General features: G+C 36.1%; 1 protein-coding gene across 2 annotated transcripts in view; it reads right to left on the reverse strand.

The window, feature by feature from the left end:
• LOC5569183 (myosin-2 essential light chain) overlaps positions 1–23,128 on the reverse strand; it is a 63,810-nt gene that overhangs the window by 8,945 nt on the left and 31,737 nt on the right. Inside the window, exon 1 of one of the 2 annotated variants that reach the window (XM_001652716.2) lies at positions 13,552–14,094. The exons of the other annotated variant lie outside the window; for it this stretch is intronic. Within the exon in view, the coding sequence (XP_001652766.1) occupies positions 13,552–13,600 (49 nt within the window). The 5' untranslated portion in view covers positions 13,601–14,094. Of the gene's footprint in view, positions 1–13,551; positions 14,095–23,128 lie in introns of those variants that run through there. 2 annotated transcript variants of the gene reach the window in all.

The raw sequence follows: 23,128 nt of genomic DNA on the forward strand, positions 1-23,128 counted from the left end.
TTTTCTCTGACTTTGCTGCTTATGGGATGCTTCGAGCCTGGTAAGCTCAATCCAGAATAGCATGACTAAGATCAGACAGAACTGTACGCGGTGTGTTAGAAAATGTAAACCATGATGTAATAAGAATCTTGTGAAACTTTCTCTGACTTTGCTGCTAATGGGATGCTTCGAGCCTGGTAAGCTCAATCCAAAATAGCATAACTAAGATCAGACAGAACTGTACGCGGTGTGTTAGAAAATGTAAACCATGATGTGATAAGAATCTTGTGAAACTTTCTCTGACTTTGCTGCTAATGGGATGCTTCGAGCCTAGTAAGCTCAATCCAAAATAGCATGACTAAGATCAGACAGAACTGTATGCGGTGTGTTAGAAAATGTAAAGTATGATGTGAGAAGATTTTTTTCTCTGACTTTGCTGCTTATGGGATGCTTCGAGCCTGGTAAGCTCAATCCAAAATAGCATGACTAAGATCAGACAGAACTGTACGCGGTGTGTTAGAAAATGTAAAGTATGATGTGAGAAGATTTTTTCTCTGACTTTGCTGCTTATGGGATGCTTCGAGCCTGGTAAGCTCAATCCAGAATAGCATGACTAAGATCAGACAGAACAGTACGCAGTGTGTTAGAAAATGTAAAGTATGATGTGAGAAGATTTTTTTCTCTGACTTTGCTGCTTATGGGATGCTTCGAGCCTGGTAAGCTCAATCCAGAATAGCATGACTAAGATCAGACAGAACTGTACGCGGTGTGTTAGAAAATGTAAACCATGATGTGATAAGAATCTTGTGAAACTTTCTCTGACTTTGCTGCTAATGGGATGCTTCGAGCCTGGTAAGCTCAATCCAAAATAGCATGACTAAGATCAGGCAGAACTGTACGTGGTGTATTAGAAAATGTAAAGTATGATGTAATAAGAATCTTGTGAAACTTTCTCTGACTTTGCTGCTAATGGGATGCTTCGAGCCTGGTAAGCTCAATCCAAAATAGCATGACTAAGATCAGGCGTAACTGTACGTGGTGTATTAGAAAATTTAAAGTATGATGTAATAAGAATCTTGTGAAACTTTCTCTGACTTTGCTGCTAATGGGATGCTTCGAGCCTGATAAGCTCAATCCAAAATAGCATGACTAAGATCAGGCAGAACTGTACGTGGTGTATTAGAAAATGTAAACCATGATGTGATAAGAATCTTGTGAAACTTTCTCTGACTTTGCTGTTAATGGGATGCTTCGAGCCTGGTAAGCTCAATCCGAAATAGCATGACTAAGATCAGACAGAACTGTACGCGGTGTGTTAGAAAATGTAAAGTATGATGTGAGAAGATTTTTTCTCTGACTTTGCTGCTTATGGGATGCTTCGAGCCTGGTAAGCTCAATCCAAAATAGCATGACTAAGATCAGGCAGAACTGTACGTGGTGTATTAGAAAATGTAAAGTATGATGTAATAAGAATCTTGTGAAACTTTCTCTGACTTTGCTGCTAATGGGATGCTTCGAGCCTGGTAAGCTCAATCCAAAATAGCATGACTAAGATCAGGCAGAACTGTACGTGGTGTATTAGAAAATGTAAAGTATGATGTAATAAGAATCTTGTGAAACTTTCTCTGACTTTGCTGCTAATGGGATGCTTCGAGCCTGGTAAGCTCAATCCAAAATAGCATGACTAAGATCAGGCGTAACTGTACGTGGTGTATTAGAAAATTTAAAGTATGATGTAATAAGAATCTTGTGAAACTTTCTCTGACTTTGCTGCTAATGGGATGCTTCGAGCCTGGTAAGCTCAATCCAAAATAGCATGACTAAGATCAGGCAGAACTGTACGTGGTGTATTAGAAAATGTAAAGTATGATGTAATAAGAATCTTGTGAAACTTTCTCTGACTTTGCTGCTAATGGGATGCTTCGAGCCTGGTAAGCTCAATCCAAAATAGCATGACTAAGATCAGGCAGAACTGTACGTGGTGTATTAGAAAATGTAAAGTATGATGTAATAAGAATCTTGTGAAACTTTCTCTGACTTTGCTGCTAATGGGATGCTTCGAGCCTGGTAAGCTCAATCCAAAATAGCATGACTAAGATCAGGCGTAACTGTACGTGGTGTATTAGAAAATTTAAAGTATGATGTAATAAGAATCTTGTGAAACTTTCTCTGACTTTGCTGCTTATGGGATGCTTCGAGCCTGGTAAGCTCAATCCAGAATAGCATGACTAAGATCAGACAGAACTGTACGCGGTGTGTTAGAAAATGTAAAGTATGATGTGATAAGAATCTTGTGAAACTTTCTCTGACTTTGCTGCTAATGGGATGCTTCGAGCCTAGTAAGCTCAATCCAAAATAGCATGACTAAGATCAGACAGAACTGTACGCGGTGTGTTAGAAAATGTAAAGTATGATGTGAGAAGATTTTTTCTCTGACTTTGCTGCTTATGGGATGCTTCGAGCCTGGTAAGCTCAATCCAGAATAGCATGACTAAGATCAGACAGAACTGTACGCGGTGTGTTAGAAAATGTAAAGTATGATGTGATAAGAATCTTGTGAAACTTTCTCTGACTTTGCTGTTAATGGGATGCTTCGAGCCTGGTAAGCTCAATCCGAAATAGCATGACTAAGATCAGGCAGAACTTTACGTGGTGTATTAGAAAATGTAAACCATGATGTGATAAGAATCTTGTGAAACTTTCTCTGACTTTGCTGCTAATGGGATGCTTCGAGCCTAGTAAGCTCAATCCAAAATAGCATGACTAAGATCAGACAGAACTGTACGCGGTGTGTTAGAAAATGTAAAGTATGATGTGAGAAGATTTTTTTCTCTGACTTTGCTGCTTATGGGATGCTTCGAGCCTGGTAAGCTCAATCCAAAATAGCATGACTAAGATCAGACAGAACTGTACGCGGTGTGTTAGAAAATGTAAAGTATGATGTGAGAAGATTTTTTCTCTGACTTTGCTGCTTATGGGATGCTTCGAGCCTGGTAAGCTCAATCCAGAATAGCATGACTAAGATCAGACAGAACTGTACGCGGTGTGTTAGAAAATGTAAAGTATGATGTGATAAGAATCTTGTGAAACTTTCTCTGACTTTGCTGCTAATGGGATGCTTCGAGCCTGGCAAGCTCAATCCAAAATAGCATAACTAAGATCAGACAGAACTGTACGCGGTGTGTTAGAAAATGTAAAGTATGATGTGATAAGAATCTTGTGAAACTTTCTCTGCTTTTGCTGCTAATGGGATGCTTCGAGCCTGGTAAGCTCAATCCAAAATAGCATGACTAAGATCAGGCAGAACTGTACGTGGTGTATTAGAAAATGTAAACCATCATGTGATAAGAATCTTGTGAAACTTTCTCTGACTTTGCTGCTAATTGGATGCTACGAGCCTGGTAAGCTCAATCCAAAATAGCATAACTAAGATCAGACAGAACTGTACGCGGTGTGTTAGAAAATGTAAAGTATGATGTGAGAAGATTTTTTCTCTGACTTTGCTGCCTATGGGATGCTTCGAGCCTGGTAAGCTCAATCCAAAATAGCATGACTAAGTTCAGACAGAACTGTACGCGATGTGTTAGAAAATGTAAAGTATGATGTGATAAGAATCTTGTGAAACTTTCTCTGACATTGCTGCTAATGGGATGTTTCAAGCCTGGCAAGATCAATCCAAAATAGCATGACTAAGATCAGGCAAAACTGTACGCGGTGTGTTAGAAAATGTAAAGTATGATGTGAGAAGATTTTTTCTCTGACTTTGCTGCTTATGGGATGCTTCGAGACTGGTAAGCTCAATCCAAAATAGCATGACTAAGTTCAGACAGAACTGTACGCGATGTGTTAGAAAATGTAAAGTATGATGTGATAAGAATCTTGTGAAACTTTCTCTGACATTGCTGCTAATGGGATGCTTCGAGCCTGGTAAGCTCAATCCAAAATAGCATGACTAAGATCAGACAGAACTGTATGCAGTGTATTAGAAAATATAAACTATGATGTGAAAAGAATCTTGTGAAACTTTCTCTGACTTTGCTGCTAATGGGATGCTTCGAGCCTGGCAAGCTCAATCCAAAATAGCATAACTAAGATCAGGCAAAACTGTACGCGGTGTGTTAGAAAATATAAACTATTATGTGAAAAGAATCTTGTGAAACTTTCTCTGACTTTGCTGCTTATGGGATGCTTCGAGCCTGGTAAGCTCAATCCAGAATAGCATGACTAAGTTCAGACAGAACTGTACGCGGTGTGTTAGAAAATGTAAAGTATGATGTGATAAGAATCTTGTGAAACTTTCTCTGACTTTGCTGCTAATGGGATGCTTCGAGCCTGGCAAGCTCAATCCAAAATAGCATAACTAAGATCAGGCAAAACTGTACGCGGTGTGTTAGAAAATATAAACTATTATGTGAAAAGAATCTTGTGAAACTTTCTCTGACTTTGCTGCTTATGGGATGCTTCGAGCCTGGTAAGCTCAATCCAGAATAGCATGACTAAGTTCAGACAGAACTGTACGCGGTGTGTTAGAAAATGTAAAGTATGATGTGAAAAGAATCTTGTGAAACTTTCTATGACTTTGATTAGAATAAAAATGTGCCAGATTTTCATTCCATAGATTCCAAGTAAGAGTAGAGGAGAGGGTGAATGTAGGGAATAGTTATTAGTGGGTAAATTATTGTTCATTTGAGTAATTATTCTGAACAAGTGAAGTTTAAGTCCAATTTTTAATAAATATGATTATGTTTCGTCGAGAGTGTAGAAAAAGCTCAGCATGAAGTAGTTCGCGGGAAAAATGAAAGCTTCCCTTTGAATCAGTTTTGAAACGGATTTGCGTGAGAACGGACGTGTGTTTTACTGTTCCGTATTTAAAAGAGCGCAGTTTACGACAGTAGGCTATTCCCACGTGTAAACAACGATCTTCTATCAAAACATGTGTCGTCATTCCTATCGTCAAGCATGAGGCCTTGAGGATAGTAAAGGTGAGCAGGCCTTGCTTTCTTTCGCACTCGTTCGAGTTTGCGATAGGAATGACGTCACTGCCAAATGTCATTTTTCGGAGTATAATACCTTGCTTCTTTTTACCGTGTCCATTGTCAAGAAAGTAATACACAAACAGACGTCATTTTGCGCTCCTAATTTATTTTGAATCCCAAAACTTTGGTCCAGTAACCTTCGACATTAATCATATCGACGTACGGAGAGAAAATTGAGAACGAAAAATCAACAGAAACACATCGAGATATGGAGATATCGATACAAGGGGGATATCGAGATATGAAGAGTGAAAATGTATGCAGACTGAAGGGACTTATGAAATCATTGACATAGGGAGAGATATCGAGATGTAGAACATCGAGATGTGGAGAGTCGACTGTATAACTATTTTTGATAAAGAGCATTTTTTATACAGCTTCCTTAACTATAAGTACGTGTCTATTGTAATAGACTATGATAATTCAAATTAAAAATATTATCCCTGATTCATTTTCGGTACTACAGTGAAACCTCCATGAGTCGATATTGAAAGGACCATCGACTCATGGAAATATCGAGTCATGGAACAGCATTATTTTGGAAAGCTACTTCTAGGGACCATCATAGCAACCATGAAATTTTGTTTTTAGTATGGTTCCATGAGTCGATATCGAGTCATGGAACATCGACTCATGGAGATATCACTGTAGTGAATCGTGACTCATTTGAAAAGTACCGTGATTCGTTCACTCATTTTCGAGAGTCGACTCTTTTGATTGATTCGTAAGTGAGTCGCCCATCTCTAGTGACAGGTGTAAACTACTTTAAGATTTCAATCAACAGTCATTGAAAATTTAACGATAAACTACCTATGATAATGTTTACTTTTCAAAATTTATAACTTTAAAACTAATGAAGAACCCATAATCAAGTGTCCCAATAAGGCGTAGCGGTAAACGCGCAGCTATTCTACAAGACCATATTGAGGGTCGTGGGTTTGAATCCCGTTGGTCGAGGATTTTTCCATAACGGAAAATTTCTCGTATCCCAGGCACAATGTAATAACTATAAAAGTGCTCTTAAGAATACTAAATTGAGGAAGCAGCCTCTGTATTTTGGTATTTATAATACGTAATGTCGTTTCCAATTTTGAAACATTTAGGTTTTGTTAAACAGGGTAAAATTCATTGTCGGTTTCGTTAAACAGGGTAGCATTGTTCGGCGTACATCGTGAATATATCATGGGTGCCATCACCAACTGATGGTGACTCCCAGATCTTTACCTAATCCCACTAAGGGGCCATCCAAAAATAACGTCCATCATTAGGGGGAGGGGGGCGGGTGTCTATGAAAGTGTGACAGTACATGTATTAGGTATTGGAAAAAGCGTGACAGAGGGGGGAGGGGGTTCTAGAAATCCCGAAAAACGAAGAACGTTATATTTGAACCTTCTCTAACCCAATATCCTCCCCATGGCAACTGTGGAGATGCAGAAGATTCTTCGGTTTCTAGTAACAAAAGCTGTCTAACTAATATTCCTTCCCTTCCCATTATGCTCCATTAGCAGAAGTTTTGATCGACATGGACTTTTTTTCCCTAAGTGTCATTTTCCCTCCAGTTCCTCGAATGGCATTTCCCCGAAATGTGATAAGATTCAAAAGGATGTACCTTATAAAAGTCTTCAACGACAGAGTGGTAAACAAAAAAGAACGATAAGTAATCTAAGAAAGGATATATTTTAGTCATCATCGACTAAACGCACATTTCAAAAATTTCGAGGACAGTGAAGTTTGAAAGAACCGCTATTAGAATAAAGAATGCACCCTTCTTTATTTTATAAGCGGTTCTTTCAAACTTCACTGTCCTCGAAATTTTTGAAATGTGCGTTTAGTCGATGATAACAAAATTATACCCTTGCATCCGTGCATATCAGATGACAGGTTCGTTCCTCACATTGCAATGTATAAAGTAGACAATGACAGTTTTGATTGCAATTTTTTCTGTGGGCCTTACAATCGGGGAAAAGCAGAACAACCGTCAGATCTTCCTGTTAATGGTGAATGTTTTTGAGAACCATTCGAACTGCACCAGTGGTATGGAAGAAACTTTGGGTTGCAAAGCTGTTCCACCATTTTCCCATGTCAGTTTAACTTTGGGGGTTACTGGACAGCTCGGGTCACGTATCAAACACTGTTATTTGTTCCTGATTTTCACCTTATTAACATATACTGAAAAATCAGGACATCAGAATTTTCGAATTAGTCACTGTAGGTATTGTTTAACCTTTTAACATCCTCGTGAAGCCGAGTCTAGTACACGACACTAAAGACCAAAAAAACTAGATTTTTCGACAATTTTTCTTAATTCTCAGTTTTATAGTATTTTATTTTTCCGGGAAATACTCTTATATTATAGTTTCTTATGTAGATTATTTACTCCGAAAAAAAAAATTTGCTATCTGCTTTCTGATATATATATATATATATATATATATATATATATATATATATATATATATATATATATATATATATATATATATATATATATATATATATATATATATATATATATATATATATATATATATATATATATATTTTTTTTTTTTTTAAGGCACTCCGTGCTCGTGGCCAATGCTGTGCCGGAATCAAGTGATCTGTAGCTTCTTTACCGATACAGATCTATTTTTAACTTATTTATATTTACATCAACTTTTTCACTCTCTCCTACTCTTTTACTCTCACACCGAGCAGGTAGAAGAGAGCTCTGTTGTTAGTGAGGCTAGCTGCCTGCGAAGAGGGTCAGTTTGTCTCAGTCACCATCTGATACTGACGGAGGATGAATGTGCTCCACAAAGCACGGTCCTCCGTGAGGCGTCTTCTGGTGGCTGGACGGGTTTTTTGTGGAGGGGCTGGGAATCGAACCCATGACCTTCCGCTTTATGAAGCGAAAGCGTAACCTCAAGGCTACAGACCCCCCTTATTCTGATATTTTGATAATACTGCGAACAGAATAAGCTAAAACAAATCAATTCTCAGTACAAAATAGTTTGCTTGTGAACTGTTTCCAATGAACCTAATTTATTTGGTCATATTGTGAACATCGGTTTAAACCAAGAGGTATAAGCGTGTTGGTGTGAAATATTGTGTTAATATGGTATGGTAATTTTGGTAATAAATATAATATCCAATTTTAGACTGTCATTGAGCTGAAGGACAAACATTTGTTTTACACTAGAAAAATTCTGTTCCGAATAGATATTTACTTTTGTGGAATCCTAGACAAATATTCAACAACATGTGGGGTAAGGTGGCGCGAAAGTTTGATCTTAGTAGAATTATCAATGTTTCCAGAAAAAAACTATGATAGTTGAGAAGAATTAAATATCACACGGTGAAACTATAACCTGTTGACCTCAATTATGCTTAACAAACCTGTGTCAAAATATTTATCTATTTTTAGCTATAATAGTTTCAAAACTGATAGTCTAAAATGAACTTTTCACCACCGTTTGTTCCCCCATGACATAAATCTAAAAAATCAACTTCGACAAGGATATCTTGTTGAATACTTATATAACAAGTGGAAACTTGTAAATACTATTTACTATTTTTGCTGAATTCTTGCCTTTACTTTTCGGTATAGGCCATGTAAGTGAGACGAGTTGAGCGAAGAAAGAAGCTGTAAATACCGAAATGTTATGATGTACTTTCATTACAATATCTGAAATGTTTACGATGTTTTTAAAAGTACGTCACTAATTGCACTCGTTTTCAACAATGTTTTTTTCAATCTTTACTGCCGTGAATCGCAAGTCAGTCCCATCTGTAAAAAGTAGACATTGAGAAAATGGGCTGTGAAGTTTCCAAACCCGTTTTCCAATATTCAAAAAATTCCAGGGGATTGTTCGAATTTTATTGAAACTTTCACAATATGCTTTTCACTGCGATATCTGTCTGAGAAAAATATAAGGATGATCAACACACGGTGCGGAAATCTGTAGTGGGACTGATATGCTGTTACTTTTCATTATGGGACAATTTGACTTGCTGTTTTTTTCCTACTTTTTTCAAACACATATTATTATATCATTTTTTCGTAGCTCGGAAATTAAAATAATTTAATTTTGGCATAAACCTTGACTTATAACACGCATATAAGAAAAGTTTTTTATTACTTTTGAAACTTTTTTGTATTTTTGGTATTTTTGAAAATAGTTTGAACAATTGTTTTCTTATATAACCTACAAATGCCTAGCGTCCATTTAACGTGTAATATAAAAAATCGTACCTTTTATATGTTTCAATCAAACTATCACTGAAGAAGAGCATGATGGTATAAAAATAATTTCATACCTGTTTTCCGTTAATTACAAGAAAAAAACCCATAGAAAAATAAAAATTTAATGTTTTTAAAAGTACCGTAAAAAAATAGATTTTTTATTATTTCCCAAAAATCAGTAGAAGAGGCTTCAAGAAAAAATGAAAAATGATAGGGTTGTTCAAAATTAAAAATTATAAAAATCAAAAAAATTCATAGATTTGTGAATAAAAACAAAAAAACAATACTCAACTAGGGTTGTCATGTCTATTACGGCTTAACCAGCCGACGGTGTTTTGACAATACCTGAAGGACGTAGACACAAAAGTCAATTTGGACAAATTGAGATGTAAAATTGTGAAAAATAATAGAATCGTTCTGGTGGGCTTCGATCCCACGACTCCCAATACGCTAGACTGGGCGCGTTAACCAACTACGCCACAGAACGGGTAACGACCCCATTTTCTCCTTCACAACCCTACATCTCCTTCGGCTCTCTGAGATGCCCAACATATGATATTGAAATTGAAAATAAAAATTTGGGTATTAGAGGGTTGAGACAGCTAAAAGAGCATTGGTAGGTTTGTTGAAAACTGAACTCAACTCAATTTTGACGAAAATGCAGATGGGACTGACTTGCTATTCAAGGCAGTTCATGAATAATAAGAAAGGAAATTAGCAAAAATTGGAAACTGCATCATCATTATACAGGATTTTTTCAATAAACTCAAAATTCCAGAAATATTCAACATGTCGGAAAGAGAAACATCGAATCTCTTCAAGCGTTCTTCCGTGAGAGTTGCCCATATAGTCATATTACATTTTGCGCATAAATGCAGCTGCGACCGTTTGCGACCAGATTGATTATGACCGCATAATTGTCGTATGTCCAAATTAATCAAAACAAAACTTTATTAAAAATATTGAATATTATTTTTTTAACTTGATTTGTATTTTATTTTTTTAAGGCGTAATTTTTATATGAAATAACACTGTTAAGGTTGTTACGTTACGTAACTGCTCTTATGATTTGTCATTTGAAGATCATTACTCAAGCAAGATAGTGTCATAAGCTTATGTTTTATCATAGCACGCTACTCAAAAACACACACACCATACAACAATGCCTTTTTAATTTTGACAGATAATTTCATGTTGAATACAGAAATCGAACCGTGCCAAAATCGAACGGATTTTTTTTATCAAAATAATAATGATCACGAATCTAGTTTATCTATTTAAACATAATAAGTCAATTATGGCCACGGCCATGTACTGCCGTGAATCGCAAGTCAGTCTCATCTGCGTTTTCGTCAAAATTGAGCTAAGTTCAGGTTTTAACATATTTTTCAATGCTCTTTCAGCTGCACTAATAAGATCATATGATTTGTTCGGAAAAACTAGTAAAAAACAGCAAGTCAAATTGTCCCATGATGAAAAGTAACCGCATATCAGTCCCACTACAAATTTCCGCATCGTGTAACACAACAATGAACCGTGTTTTGATCATCTTTATATTTTTCTCGATAAGATATTGTAGTAAAAAGCAAATTGCGAAAGTTTCATTAAGATTTGAGCGATTCCCAATCGTCTGGAATTTTTTGAATATTCGTATGGAAAACGATTTTGGAAACTTTACAGTCCATTTTCTCAATGCCTACTTTTTGCAGATGGGACTGACTTGCGATTCACGGCAGTGTACGTGGTTCAAAAGAAAATAGTTGTGTTGAGTAATTCAAAACAAATTAAACTAATCATGATATGTATTTAGATTCATTCACAGGAAATACTTTGGAACAATTAAATAATGTGTTAAAAGAATAGAACGGTTTAGTTGCCACTATAATTCTAATCGGCAAATAATGTGCATAACCTAACGTGCTAATATGATCATGTGACAACAAATTTATGAATAACAGTTGGAAAGTTTGCAACAATGTTGCAACTTGTGTTTGTCATGACATTTTTTCTTGAAATTGTATCTCAATCTGTAACAGTTGGGATAAACGATTGTGAGCGAGCTTGCTTTGTTGTTTGTTTTGAGTGTGTTTCGATGACAATTTGATTCACTGTAATTTATAGATATGAGCTAGGTATGCTGTTCAGCTCAAGAAAAGTAAAAATTTCTGCTCAAGAAATGGTCGAGAAATTTTCTACAGTGAGCTCCATTTAAATTGACATTTCTTTTCAACAGCGTACTGCGATCAAAGAAAAATGCTTTTCTTGAGCATTTCTTGCAAGAAATTTCCCACGCATCGAGATAGGCGATTACTTTTCTGTTGAAGTGCATATTTCAACAAATCTTACGTTTGTTATGCCAAGAATAGACATTCAAATTGCAGTAAATAAATGACTGAAAACCCCTTTCTTTTCGTTCTTATCTTCAATGCATACGATTATTCACAGATCAAATTTTTTAAATGTCAATGTAGTGTAAGCTGAAGAATACTGTAAAAATAAACCAATATCATGTATTGTTAGAGCATCATGTAAAAAAATGAATATGTATTGAATATTCAACTAAGAATGGTTGAATTGTACATGATCGTGTAAATTTAATGTGAATTCAATTGAAAATTAATTGATTGGTCGTTGAATTTTACGTTCATTTTGATACTCAAAATATGTGCATGAAAATAAACTTAAATTAACAAAATTTTCTTAGCCTGTAGTGGTTAGAACACACGCCTCTCACGCCGAGGACCTGGGATCGAATCCCATCCCCCAGATAGTTACTAAAAATTTCAGTGACGACTTCCTTCGGAAGGGAAGTAAAGCCGTGGGTCCCGAGATGAACTAACCCAGGGCTAAAAATCTCGTTAATAGATAGAAAAAAAAAGAAAAACATTTTCTTAGCTGTGAGCTCCTATGAGAATAGTTCGTAGAACTAAGATAAAAATGGGTACTTTCCTGTACTGAATTATGCAGTACGTAACTCTAACTGAAATCAGTTGCGTAATGACTATTACGCAACGCTTTTCCATTACGCAACTGTTTTGAGTTGCGTAATGAATAATTACACAATAACTGCAAAATGATGGTGAATGCATCCCGATATGATTTCTGATATCCTCATGTGGTCTTCTATGAAATTGCAAAAAATGTTGTACGTAATGCGTTTCAAAACTCGATTTTTACAGCACTCGTCGTGATTAACGAGGCTTGCACGACTCGCGCTGAAAAAATCATCATTCTGCAACTTGTTGCGTAAACTACTATTTGTTTATTTGGTTCCATGTGATAGAAGGTGGATCGATTACAATTTTCACGTCATAAAACAACAAACAGCCATAACTTTAGCAATCTCAATCGATTTCTACATTCTACACATTTGGTTTGAATTGAGCTATAAATCTTTAATACACATGTCGGTGGGGGGTTGTCCTTTTATACGTCAAACTGATAGCAGGAAGGGAGGTTATGTGGCAAACAATGTATTGACCCCTCTATCGGCAGCTTTTTTCACCGCAATAAAAAAAAACAAAAATCGGTTAAGTATTCTAGGAGATATCTGAAAATTACGAGATGATGGTTTCTGAAGTTTTCAAGATCTTTATTTGGCCAGCGTTGCACCAGACACATGAATGCTCATTACTAAAAGATGGCTGCACCAAATGGTTTCATTTTTTTCACAACATACTCTCATTAATGTATTGTTCCGAAGAGTGAATATCCGAAAACGATAAAAATCCTGTAGCCTGAGATATTAGATTTTGGATTATCTCTGGATTTAGGTATAACCAATCATCAATATCGATACAGATTCCTCAACAAGAAGTTTTTTTTTTTTTGAGAATTTGTGAAATGGTGCAAAAACATCAAGAAACAAAAAAGTTATCGAGGTTTGAATATTTTTATTGCGGTAAAAATGAATCTGCCGGTAGAGGGGTTAAACATTCAAATAAAGACGAGATGAAAACTGTTGTTAAAGGTTAAAGTTTTCCTAAATATTGCGTGATTTTTTTTTAATTTCGACTGTAGATGTCTTTTATAAATTCCAGACTTTTTTGGACCTCAAGAACAAAAACAATCAAGCCTTCGTTATGGCCAATGTGTATAGCTGAAGTTATATGATTCAAATGACGAAGTGAACACGAAACACTTTACCTACCCATTTGGTAAATAAATATGAAAATACAGGGTCAAAAACTCAATCCATTAGTGCTGCATAAGATGCACCCTATGCCTTGAACATTTGAACTAGTAATCCCAAACTACTGGAAGTATTATGTTAAATTAATTTGACAACTTGTTGAATGTTCAAAACCTTACCTTCAACTGATGTGAAATTGTTTTTCTTTGGTGGGTCGTACATATACATTTTTAACGTCTACCGTTTTCTTATTCTCGTACACTATACAAATATCAACAACAACTATTTCCAGAACAAACAAACTTAACTTTTAATCACCAGACACAAACGAGACTAACTATCTTTTGCAATTGGAGATGTAAAATAATCCACTTTATTCTTCAATTGATGTCAACCGTGAATGTGAATAGTTACAGACGTCGACAGGCTCTGCTCTAGAGTTCTCATCTATCTCGAGGCGCAGATGGTATGGCACAATGCAATTCGCATATAAGCACGCGTCGATGCCAGTAAGGGAAACACCTAGTCTACGAAACTCACGAAGAAGGTAACACAAAGTTCTGAAGGCCACGCACTTGCTGTGAGAACGTCACGATCGCGGCTTTTTTAGTTGCATCCGCGCGTAACAATAATAAGGACGCTTTGGCTTGTTGTAGATCGCGTTCGACGGGCGCCAGTCTTTCAGCGAATACGCGCGTGTGAACTCTTTCAGCGTAAGATCGTTACTGAGCCTATGGCGCCCGCGTAAGTTCTCTCTGGCGCAGCGAGCCAAGCAACCAACCAACACGACTCGATCTCGATTTTTTTCCGCAGAGCAACCGATGGGAGATAATTCCATCAAATTATATTCGGATGCACAGTATTTTATTTTGCCGATTTAGTGCATTTTTTTGAATAGCCTCTTAACCGTTGATTTCAGCGATAAGGACTGTTAATTTTATAAAGTGGACACCTTGTGCGTGCTGTATATTTTTAATTTATCAATGAAACCGCAATCGGTTTTCTGTACATCGCTCGAGTAATATTGTACGATATTGTAATAATAAAAAGCCACCACAAAAATTGAATTTCATACCAATAAGGAACAACGTTCTGAAATCTGACAATCACAGGAGGCAACATTGTTGCAACCTTTTCAACTCGTGAATAATCAGTTATTTTAAACATAAAATCGAATCTGTTTTATGGATGCTGTTGGAAAATTTGGGGATGTTTACCGTGCTGCATCAATAGCCGGACGCTTAAGCTGGAACACATATTCAAACTCAGTTTTAAACCATTTTTCATCGAATAAGATGTGAGCTCATTTTTGCTACACATAGTTTTATATTAGAACATGGTAAGAAAAGTAAATTTTATGTTGAAAGTTATGATAATAACATGAAAATCATCAAAACTATCAGACTTGTCTTGTCCTTAAATCCGGACACCACAAGCATTACCTGTCTATAAATCCGGACACTCGTGAATCAAAATCCGGACAGCACTTTTGCAATATGAAATAGTGCAACAATATCCATAATAAAAAATATCTGCATTTAATCGTAGGTCACATTTATGAAGGCTTTTGATCTATGATGTTTATGATATTGAAATGATTGTTAATTTGTGGTTCAATCACCCCAACTGAATCTGAACCTATACGGCTAGGTGCTAGATGCTAGAACCACAGAAATATTTGAATCGGACTGTTTTTCTGTGTATAGAACGGCATTCTAATCACTGATAACATATAACTGATAATGTTTGCAAGTTTTCTTTTAGATTTACCCTCCAAATATTCACTTTTAGCAATAAAACACTGTGCTCTTCACTTATGTCCGGATTTAAAACCACCTGTCGAAAATTCCGGACGGTATCTTTTACACTGTCATATGCATATTTATACGTATTTTACAATTGTAGAGTATCAGAATACACATTCTATCGTTTATTTCACTTTTAAATTCAAAATACTTTACGAGCAATGCAATTTAAACACATAAACTAAACACATGTACACAACTGAATGTTCATCGCCACTTTTACCGAAAATGATTCACACTGCAGAAACACCCCTTGCAACCGGAGCGACTTTTTTGTTTTGGTTATTATTTATGTTTAGGCAATGGTAACTAGATTGCGAATGATTGTAAAATGATCAGCAACATTGAAAGTGAATATTATGTATGAAATTTAGTAGATATATATTTATTTTAATCTTTTTTTAATATATTCTATCAGAGTGTCCGGATATTGGTACCCTCCGGATTTTGATTCACCACGGTACCAACACGGAGAAAGTTCTCAAAAATTACAATGCAAAGCCTAGAAAATCGCTGGACACGCAGTGATTGATCATTGTCATATTCTGTTCAAGTGGTTATAAACTGTTATTGCAGAATAGAATTGTTGCAACAAGACCAGGACAATGTCTTTGTTGTAACGTGTTGGTTGACAATTGATCCATTGGTTTTGACTATTTACTTTAAGAGATATCTAATAATTTTGTAGAAGACATGAAAAATGTTAAAAATCTTGAAAAAAAAGTCATAAAATGTTTAACATAGTGTGCACAAATATGTGTAAAAAACTCGTTTTAAACCACTTTTGCTCATAACTTTTAACTACGATTTTTGAGAAATGTCAAATGTTTTCCAACAAGTTGTCAAACATATTAAAACATGCGTTTTACTGAATATTATTACTCTCTATCTCTCATTTTAAGTAAAGAAGCTATTGGTCAATTACTTGTTTCTTTTTGGCTTCGCAGTCATTGAAACAATTGCGTTAACTGTGAAACCGAAAAACAAGTAATAGTATAGAACGCAGTCACTCGAATATCTCTGAATACGAAGTGATTCATCGATTTCATAAGGCTTAGACCGGGTGAAACATCTTGGAAAAAAATTGTGATAAAAATATGTTTTTTAGGGGTCATTTGCATACAACGACTTTTTTCTCAAAAAAGACAAAATTGTTTCAAATTGTCATTTCTAATTTTTTGACAAAGACATAATACAGGGTGTCGACTACCTGGAAAAACCTGGAAAGTCAGGGAATGTCAGGGAATTCAATTTTTGACCTGGAAAGTCAGGGAAAGTCAGGGAATTTCACTTGAGGTCAGGGAAAAAATATCAATGCTACAACATCAAACGAGTTGATTGTCTGAAAATATATTGTTCAGGCTAAGTCAGCAATACCATATAAGGAATAAAAATGGTAATCAATCTTTCAAAATTGCAGAACCATTGAGGAAATGCTCTTATGCATAATAGAGTAAACTGTACTATACTGCTTATATTTATCCTCAGAATTAAAAAGCATCAACAGTACTCTCCGAACAACTTCTTCGAAATTGACGTGGATTAATTTAAAAATATTTTGTTGTTAAGTTTCCTAGATCAACTAATTGCCTAGTTTGGCGCATTTTGCTCAAAAAATATATCAAATTGCTCAAAATATCAAGTAGAACTGATGAAACTAAGTATAGAGAAAAAACCAATATGGATTCTCGTATTTAAGTGATGATGAATAAAAGCCGTATCTCAAAATTTTAAGAGCATAAATCTGATGAATCAAACAATAATTTATTTGAAAAAAAATTGTTACTGACTCAATCAATTTTTTAGCTCTAAACACTATTTGGTTTTCTAGATTTGTGTTCCTGATGATGGTACAGTTTTTCGGTTCAATGTTCTGGACAGTTTTATTCTTATTTGATGTAAAATAGCAGCATGAGAAAATAAATACATACGAATTTTGTCGAAAGTACGTATGTTTCAAATATTAGGATATGGGCAGGATATTTCTTGTTTTTTTTCAAGTTGTTTCTGAAAATAGTTTGTTCAGATAATACCGCCTTTCTTCAGGTTTTTTATCAGGAGCTGTCTTATAGATATGACCAGCTTTTTTTCTTACAATAATCAGGAGATACTCTAGAAATTCTGAGGATGCCTCTTAAAATTTCTCGATTTATTTTTATCCAGAACATTATTGAAAAGCAGAAATTTCAAGAATATTGTTTGAAATAATCTATTCAACAAGCTGTTGACATTTTGTGAGATTACTTGGAGATGCTCATAAAATAGAATAGAGAACCAAACAGCGCTCTGAACAGAAAATGTGATCGTTTGATCATTCCAGAATGCAACCAACCCATCAAATTTTTAACGCGAATGGTTATCAGGTTCTCTAGATCTGTGAGCTTGAAAATTCGAAATTTGGCTTTGTTGATAATCACCTTAAATTGACGATACAACGAAGCCACACCTCAAATTTTCAAGAGCATAAATCTAATGGACCAAGTAATCGTTCGCTCTGAGAATTGGATCGATTGATCATCATCAGCATGTGACCAATCGATCAAGTTTGGAGCATGAACAGCTGTTTGGTTCTCTAGATTTGTGCTTTGAATATTTTAGGTGTGGCTTCGTTGCATCTTCATCTTAAGAATACTTAGATAAACTCCTTGAGGAGAAAACCTAGGCGTTATTCATATCGGAATCCTAAAATGATACCTAAAATAAATTACCTGTAACTAATCATCGTGAAGCATTATTAAAAATATTTAAAAAAAATGAATACATTTTGGGAAAAACTCTATGTGATTCCTGAAAAATATCTTTAGACGTATTCTTGAAATAATCCTGAAAAATCCAAATTCTATTCTTGGAGAAATTCAAGATTATAAGAAATACTCTAACAATTTTTAGAAAACCCTGGAGATTGGGAGCTTTTAGAGGAAATCGTCATGGAAAAGAATTGAAGGAATATCTGTAAAAATTTGTTTAAGAATTTCAGGAGGAATTTCTGAGAAATATATGTGGAATTTCTTGAAGCCATTCTCCAAAAAAGTTTTTTGGCATTGGCTAGAATTTTACCTGGAAAAGTAATAGCCAAATTTCAGTATAAATTTCTTGCATTTAAAAAGCATGGTGGATGATCGTAATAGTGTTGCTTCTTATATAAAAAAAGTTGTAATCAGGTATAATTAGGAAAGGTTCCAGAATTGTCGTTTATGGCTGAAATTTGTGATACTATATTTGAGGTAGTTCAGTAGCCGAGCACATCTTTGTTCAATTGCTCAGTTTTATCATATCAACTTGAATAAACGCTAACAAATGTTATCTGACAAATATATTTCAGTAAAGTAATAGCTTTTGTTCAGTTTCTTCATACGACCTAGTATGAATAAACTGAATATGAGTATGATGTGTATGTGAAACTTTACATCATGCAAACTTTCGGATATGTATCTTTTTTGAATTACTAATTTCGGTTCAAATTAATTAATTGAGTGGCCTGCAATTTTTCTGGAAAACGACTGGAAGGTCAGGGAAAGTCAGGGAATTTTATTTTCAAAATTGAGTCGACACCCTGTAATAAGTCTGTCTGAATGTTATGAAAAAATAATATTTCTATCTCACTGCTAGGTGGATTTATCACAAAAAATGCATCAAAAGTTGCGTTAATATATCTAAAAACTTCTCCGAAAAAACATATCACTAAACAGGTTTAAAACGCTACTCAAAAAGCGCACGAAATCGACAAAACGTAACACTGTGGGATGCTCTGCGTACGCTGTGCTGTGCAATTGTTATTGCTACTTGGTTATTTTGTCAGAGGAGAATGCCAAGCTGCCTCCGCCATGTAATTCCAACGGATCAAGTTTTTTTCCCGCACGCAGCATCCTCACATACTTTATGGATGAATAATACCAGAGCACTATACCTAATGCTTTACCACAGGATGCTCTTCAACTGTCTATCACTTACCACAATCGCCGAGACTAAGTGTCAACCGATCGAACGTTATTTATTTCCTCATATTGGAATGAATGGAGAAAAAGCAATAGCGGTTGTAGAATCTTGGTAATAAAATTTCATTATTCTTTTAATTCGTCGCTGTACTACCGTACAAGCTCATAGCGCGGATATGCGAATGAAGATTCTTCGCATAGTTTGATTCATAGTGATTCTTCGGCGGTTTTTTCTTAGATGTTTTTTTTTTCAAGATTTCCGTTTAGATAACTTTAGGAATTTAACAACGAATTTTTGTAAAGATACTCAGAAAATACCTTGAGATATCACTCCAGTGATTGTTCACTAGATATCTCTAGGAATTCCTCCAAGATATTTGTTGTTTACCACTTTACCACTCTACCCAGTAGCTTGGCAAAAAATGTCTTCAAAAATTACACCATTATTCCATCAGGGATTCTTTCCGAAATTTCTCTAGAAATGCCTCCAAGAATTTTCTCCGTAATTTCTTATAGATTATCTTCTATGGACACGCTTAGGATTTCTTACAAAGTTTCGTTCGGATTTCCTCATGCTTTAAAACAGGATATTGTTCCAAACAATTTTCAAGGAATTCAACCAGAATTTCAGTTGCAGTGAATTGCTTCAAATTTGTAACGTATACTTGATAACCCTAATGGATATTTTAAAGTGTTTGCCTATCGTTATTGCAAATGGCTTTAGCTACTCGAAACCCTACAAACATAGTCCAATCCATACTGCTCGAATTGAAAGACGAATATGTAGGCAAAATTAACAAAAAAGGTAAAATTTTCCACGACGCAGAATGTTGCAATTGTTTCTCTCAAAGGACACTGCAGTTGCCTCTCTACATCTCGATATCGAAGGGACCATCGAGATAGGGAGAGATCGAGACAAAGAACAAAGTGTTAATGGACACTAGATCGAAAATTACTTCGTTACTAGGAAAATAATAAACAATCAGATTAGAAGCTCATTCCGCATTCCATATTTGATTTGATTCCCTAAAATTTGGTCTAGTAACCTTTAATATTCATCATATCGACATACGCACGGTAAAAAGAAGCAAGGTATTATACTCTGAAAAATGACAATTGGCAGTGACGTCATTCCTATCGCAAACTCGAACGAGCATGGCCGTCCATTTTCAATTCATTGAAAGCATTTTCAGTCCCCATCTGACTGACTCAAGCTTCCCTTTCGATTGAAACTCTACTGTTTCGTTTCAATCCGACAAACATTTCCTTTCATCGCAGCAAGCGTATAGTCTTTCATTTCTTTCGTGCTGCCTGTGCGTCGCGCGTCATATATCAGAGCTTCACCGCAGCGAGGTGGTCTTTCAATCGGTAGTCTCTAACTTTAGAGGCAGATTAATTCAAATAAACGACGTGGTGGCCCGCATACTTTCTCTATCTTAATTTATTACCTAACAAGTTATATACATTACTATTGCAAAAAATAGGTAAAATCTCATTTGAAACATTTTGATAGATTTCAATGAAATCAAATGAACCGAAATTCTTACTCTTTCATTTCACCTTTCTTGTTCGCTGCTTTCAATCAGTTAACGAAACGAATGAGTGAAGTGGTGGTGAAAGAAGAACGAAGCGACACAGTTACTCGTCACCATCGAGACGACGCAACCAAACCTTCCTCAGGTAACCAATAAGCCGTATATTGGGCCAAAATGTTGATTTACGGCTGATAAAATGCCAATAAGCAGTTAAATAGCACTATATAAGCCGTATATGGAGGATTGGGCCTGATATACGGCTTATGGTTACCTGGGTCGTGTTTCACAAAATGCTTTCGAAAATGCACAGCCCTGCGAACGAGTGCAAAAGAAAGCAAGGCTTGCTCTCTTTTACTATCCTGTAAGCCTCATGCTTGACGACAGGAATGACGGCACATGTTTTGATTGAAAACCGTTGTTTACACGTGGGAATACCTTGTTGAGTATACCTTGGACATACGAAGAAAATTGAGAACGAAAAATCAACAGGAGCACATCGAGAAATGGAGATAACGAGATAAGGAGCACGGTAAAAAGAAGCAAGGTTACTCCGCAAAATGACATTTGGCAGTGACGTCATTCCTATCGCAAACTCGAACGAGTGCAAAAGAAAACAAGGCCTGCTCTCCTTTACTATCCTCAAGCCCTCATGCTTGACGATAGAAATGACGACAAATGTTTTGATGAAAAATCGTTGTTTACACGTGGGAATAGTTTATCTTGTTGTGTCTACCGTGATAAGGAGGATGTCGAGATATAGAGAGAGAAATCGTATGCAGAATGAAGGGACCTACGAGATCATCGACATAGGGAGAGTTATCGAGGTGTAGAACATCGAGATATGGAGAGTCAACTGTAAATCGTTAATTTTACGGCGCAAATATATTTGAATGCCTACTCGAAGGTCTTGGGAACCGAACATTTATGCAAACCGCATTACAAACGCACTTCAATGACTCGGAGACCTGTCCGAATTCCGATTAGGCGCCGAACGATTCATACCTTTCTTCGTCAAGCCGAGAGAGTGAGCGACCGCTCAGGCGTACCGCGCGAAGAGCTTTCGCGTAGTGAGAAGCGAACCGCGAAAACCCAACAGCAGGTGTCGAATTCGTCAATCCGTCTGGTCGTCGAGGAGCTTTGCAGCCGAACAAACGAAAAGGGTCTAAACAGGTCAGTGATCACTGAAACAAATTCAGACACGAATGCACCAGTTTAGTGTTGCTGTTGTTGTTGTTTGATTGAGAAGAACTTTAACCCGAAGGTCATTCGTCCCTGGTGTAAAGTGTCGTTAATAAAACAAACATACTGAAACAAATTGAGCTCAATTTGAATTAGGTGAATTTCATACTTTTAAAACCCCGGGTATTTAATTAGAATGATCCATAAACGATTTTAACGCGCCCTTCTCATAACAAATCATCCCGTGGATAACTTGACAGGTATTGCAAATTTCATTATACTTTTCGTTGGATCATATTATTGGAAGGAGATTCTCTATTTCCGCGGGTTTCGCGTAAGTGTCTCTGCTTACGGGTCCGCCACACCCCATTTTGGCCCTTCATACAATAGTATGTTGAATTCAGATTGATAATGAAAATTGACTGTACTGTTAAGTGGAACCGCATGCAGAGCAAGACTAAAGCTAGGATGGTGGCTACCTACATACATACATACATATATAGAATGATCCATAAATGATTTTAATTATGTAAATAGACAATGCGCGATGGAATAAATAGGTTTTTAAATTGAGTAGTAGACTTGGCACTCCCACTAAAGTAGTTTGCGTAGAAATTAACGGTAACAAATGTTTTTATCAAATGATTTTGAGTGATTTCGATTTGGTAACTACTTCAAGTTAGTCCTTGATTGGTTTGAACTAGTTTCGATACACTCGCCCACAGATTTGGAGTTTCAGGCCGGGCATCCCTGAAACAATCTCCGCCAACGACCTCCTGTTAGGAGTGGCGCGTAAGTCGTTTGCAGGTAATAAAGAAACATTTCGTTCGGATTTTTCGGGGACTTGGCAATGTAACGCTCAGTCCATTAGTAAAAAGGAAGCGTTACAAAATTCAAAAAGCAAATTTCTCCATAATATCATAGCACAGCATAGACTAATTGTATATGTCAATGGTTGCTTCTCCGGGATTAATCGGAACTGATAAGAATTGCACTTCGATTCAAATGAATAAGGAATGATACTTTCTGCTTACCTTCGAAGTGCACATTTTAGCAGTTCTCATATTATTGATCAAAAACGGCGCCGGCCAAGTCCTTACAATCATTTGGGATGGCAAAGGAATGTTGGTGTGTAATAATGATTGTTGCTTATAGAGACCGAGAATACTTCTGCATCTCCACAATCATCACGGGGAGGGTTTTGATTAGTGAGGGAGGAAAAGGATCTGGGAGTCACCTTTGGTAGGAGATGCGATCCATGGATAAAAATACGATTCTTACTTAAGGTGATTACAAAACAAA

Source organism: Aedes aegypti, chromosome 2 (genome assembly GCF_002204515.2).
Source record: "Aedes aegypti strain LVP_AGWG chromosome 2, AaegL5.0 Primary Assembly, whole genome shotgun sequence".
Classification (NCBI taxonomy): domain Eukaryota; kingdom Metazoa; phylum Arthropoda; class Insecta; order Diptera; family Culicidae; genus Aedes; species Aedes aegypti.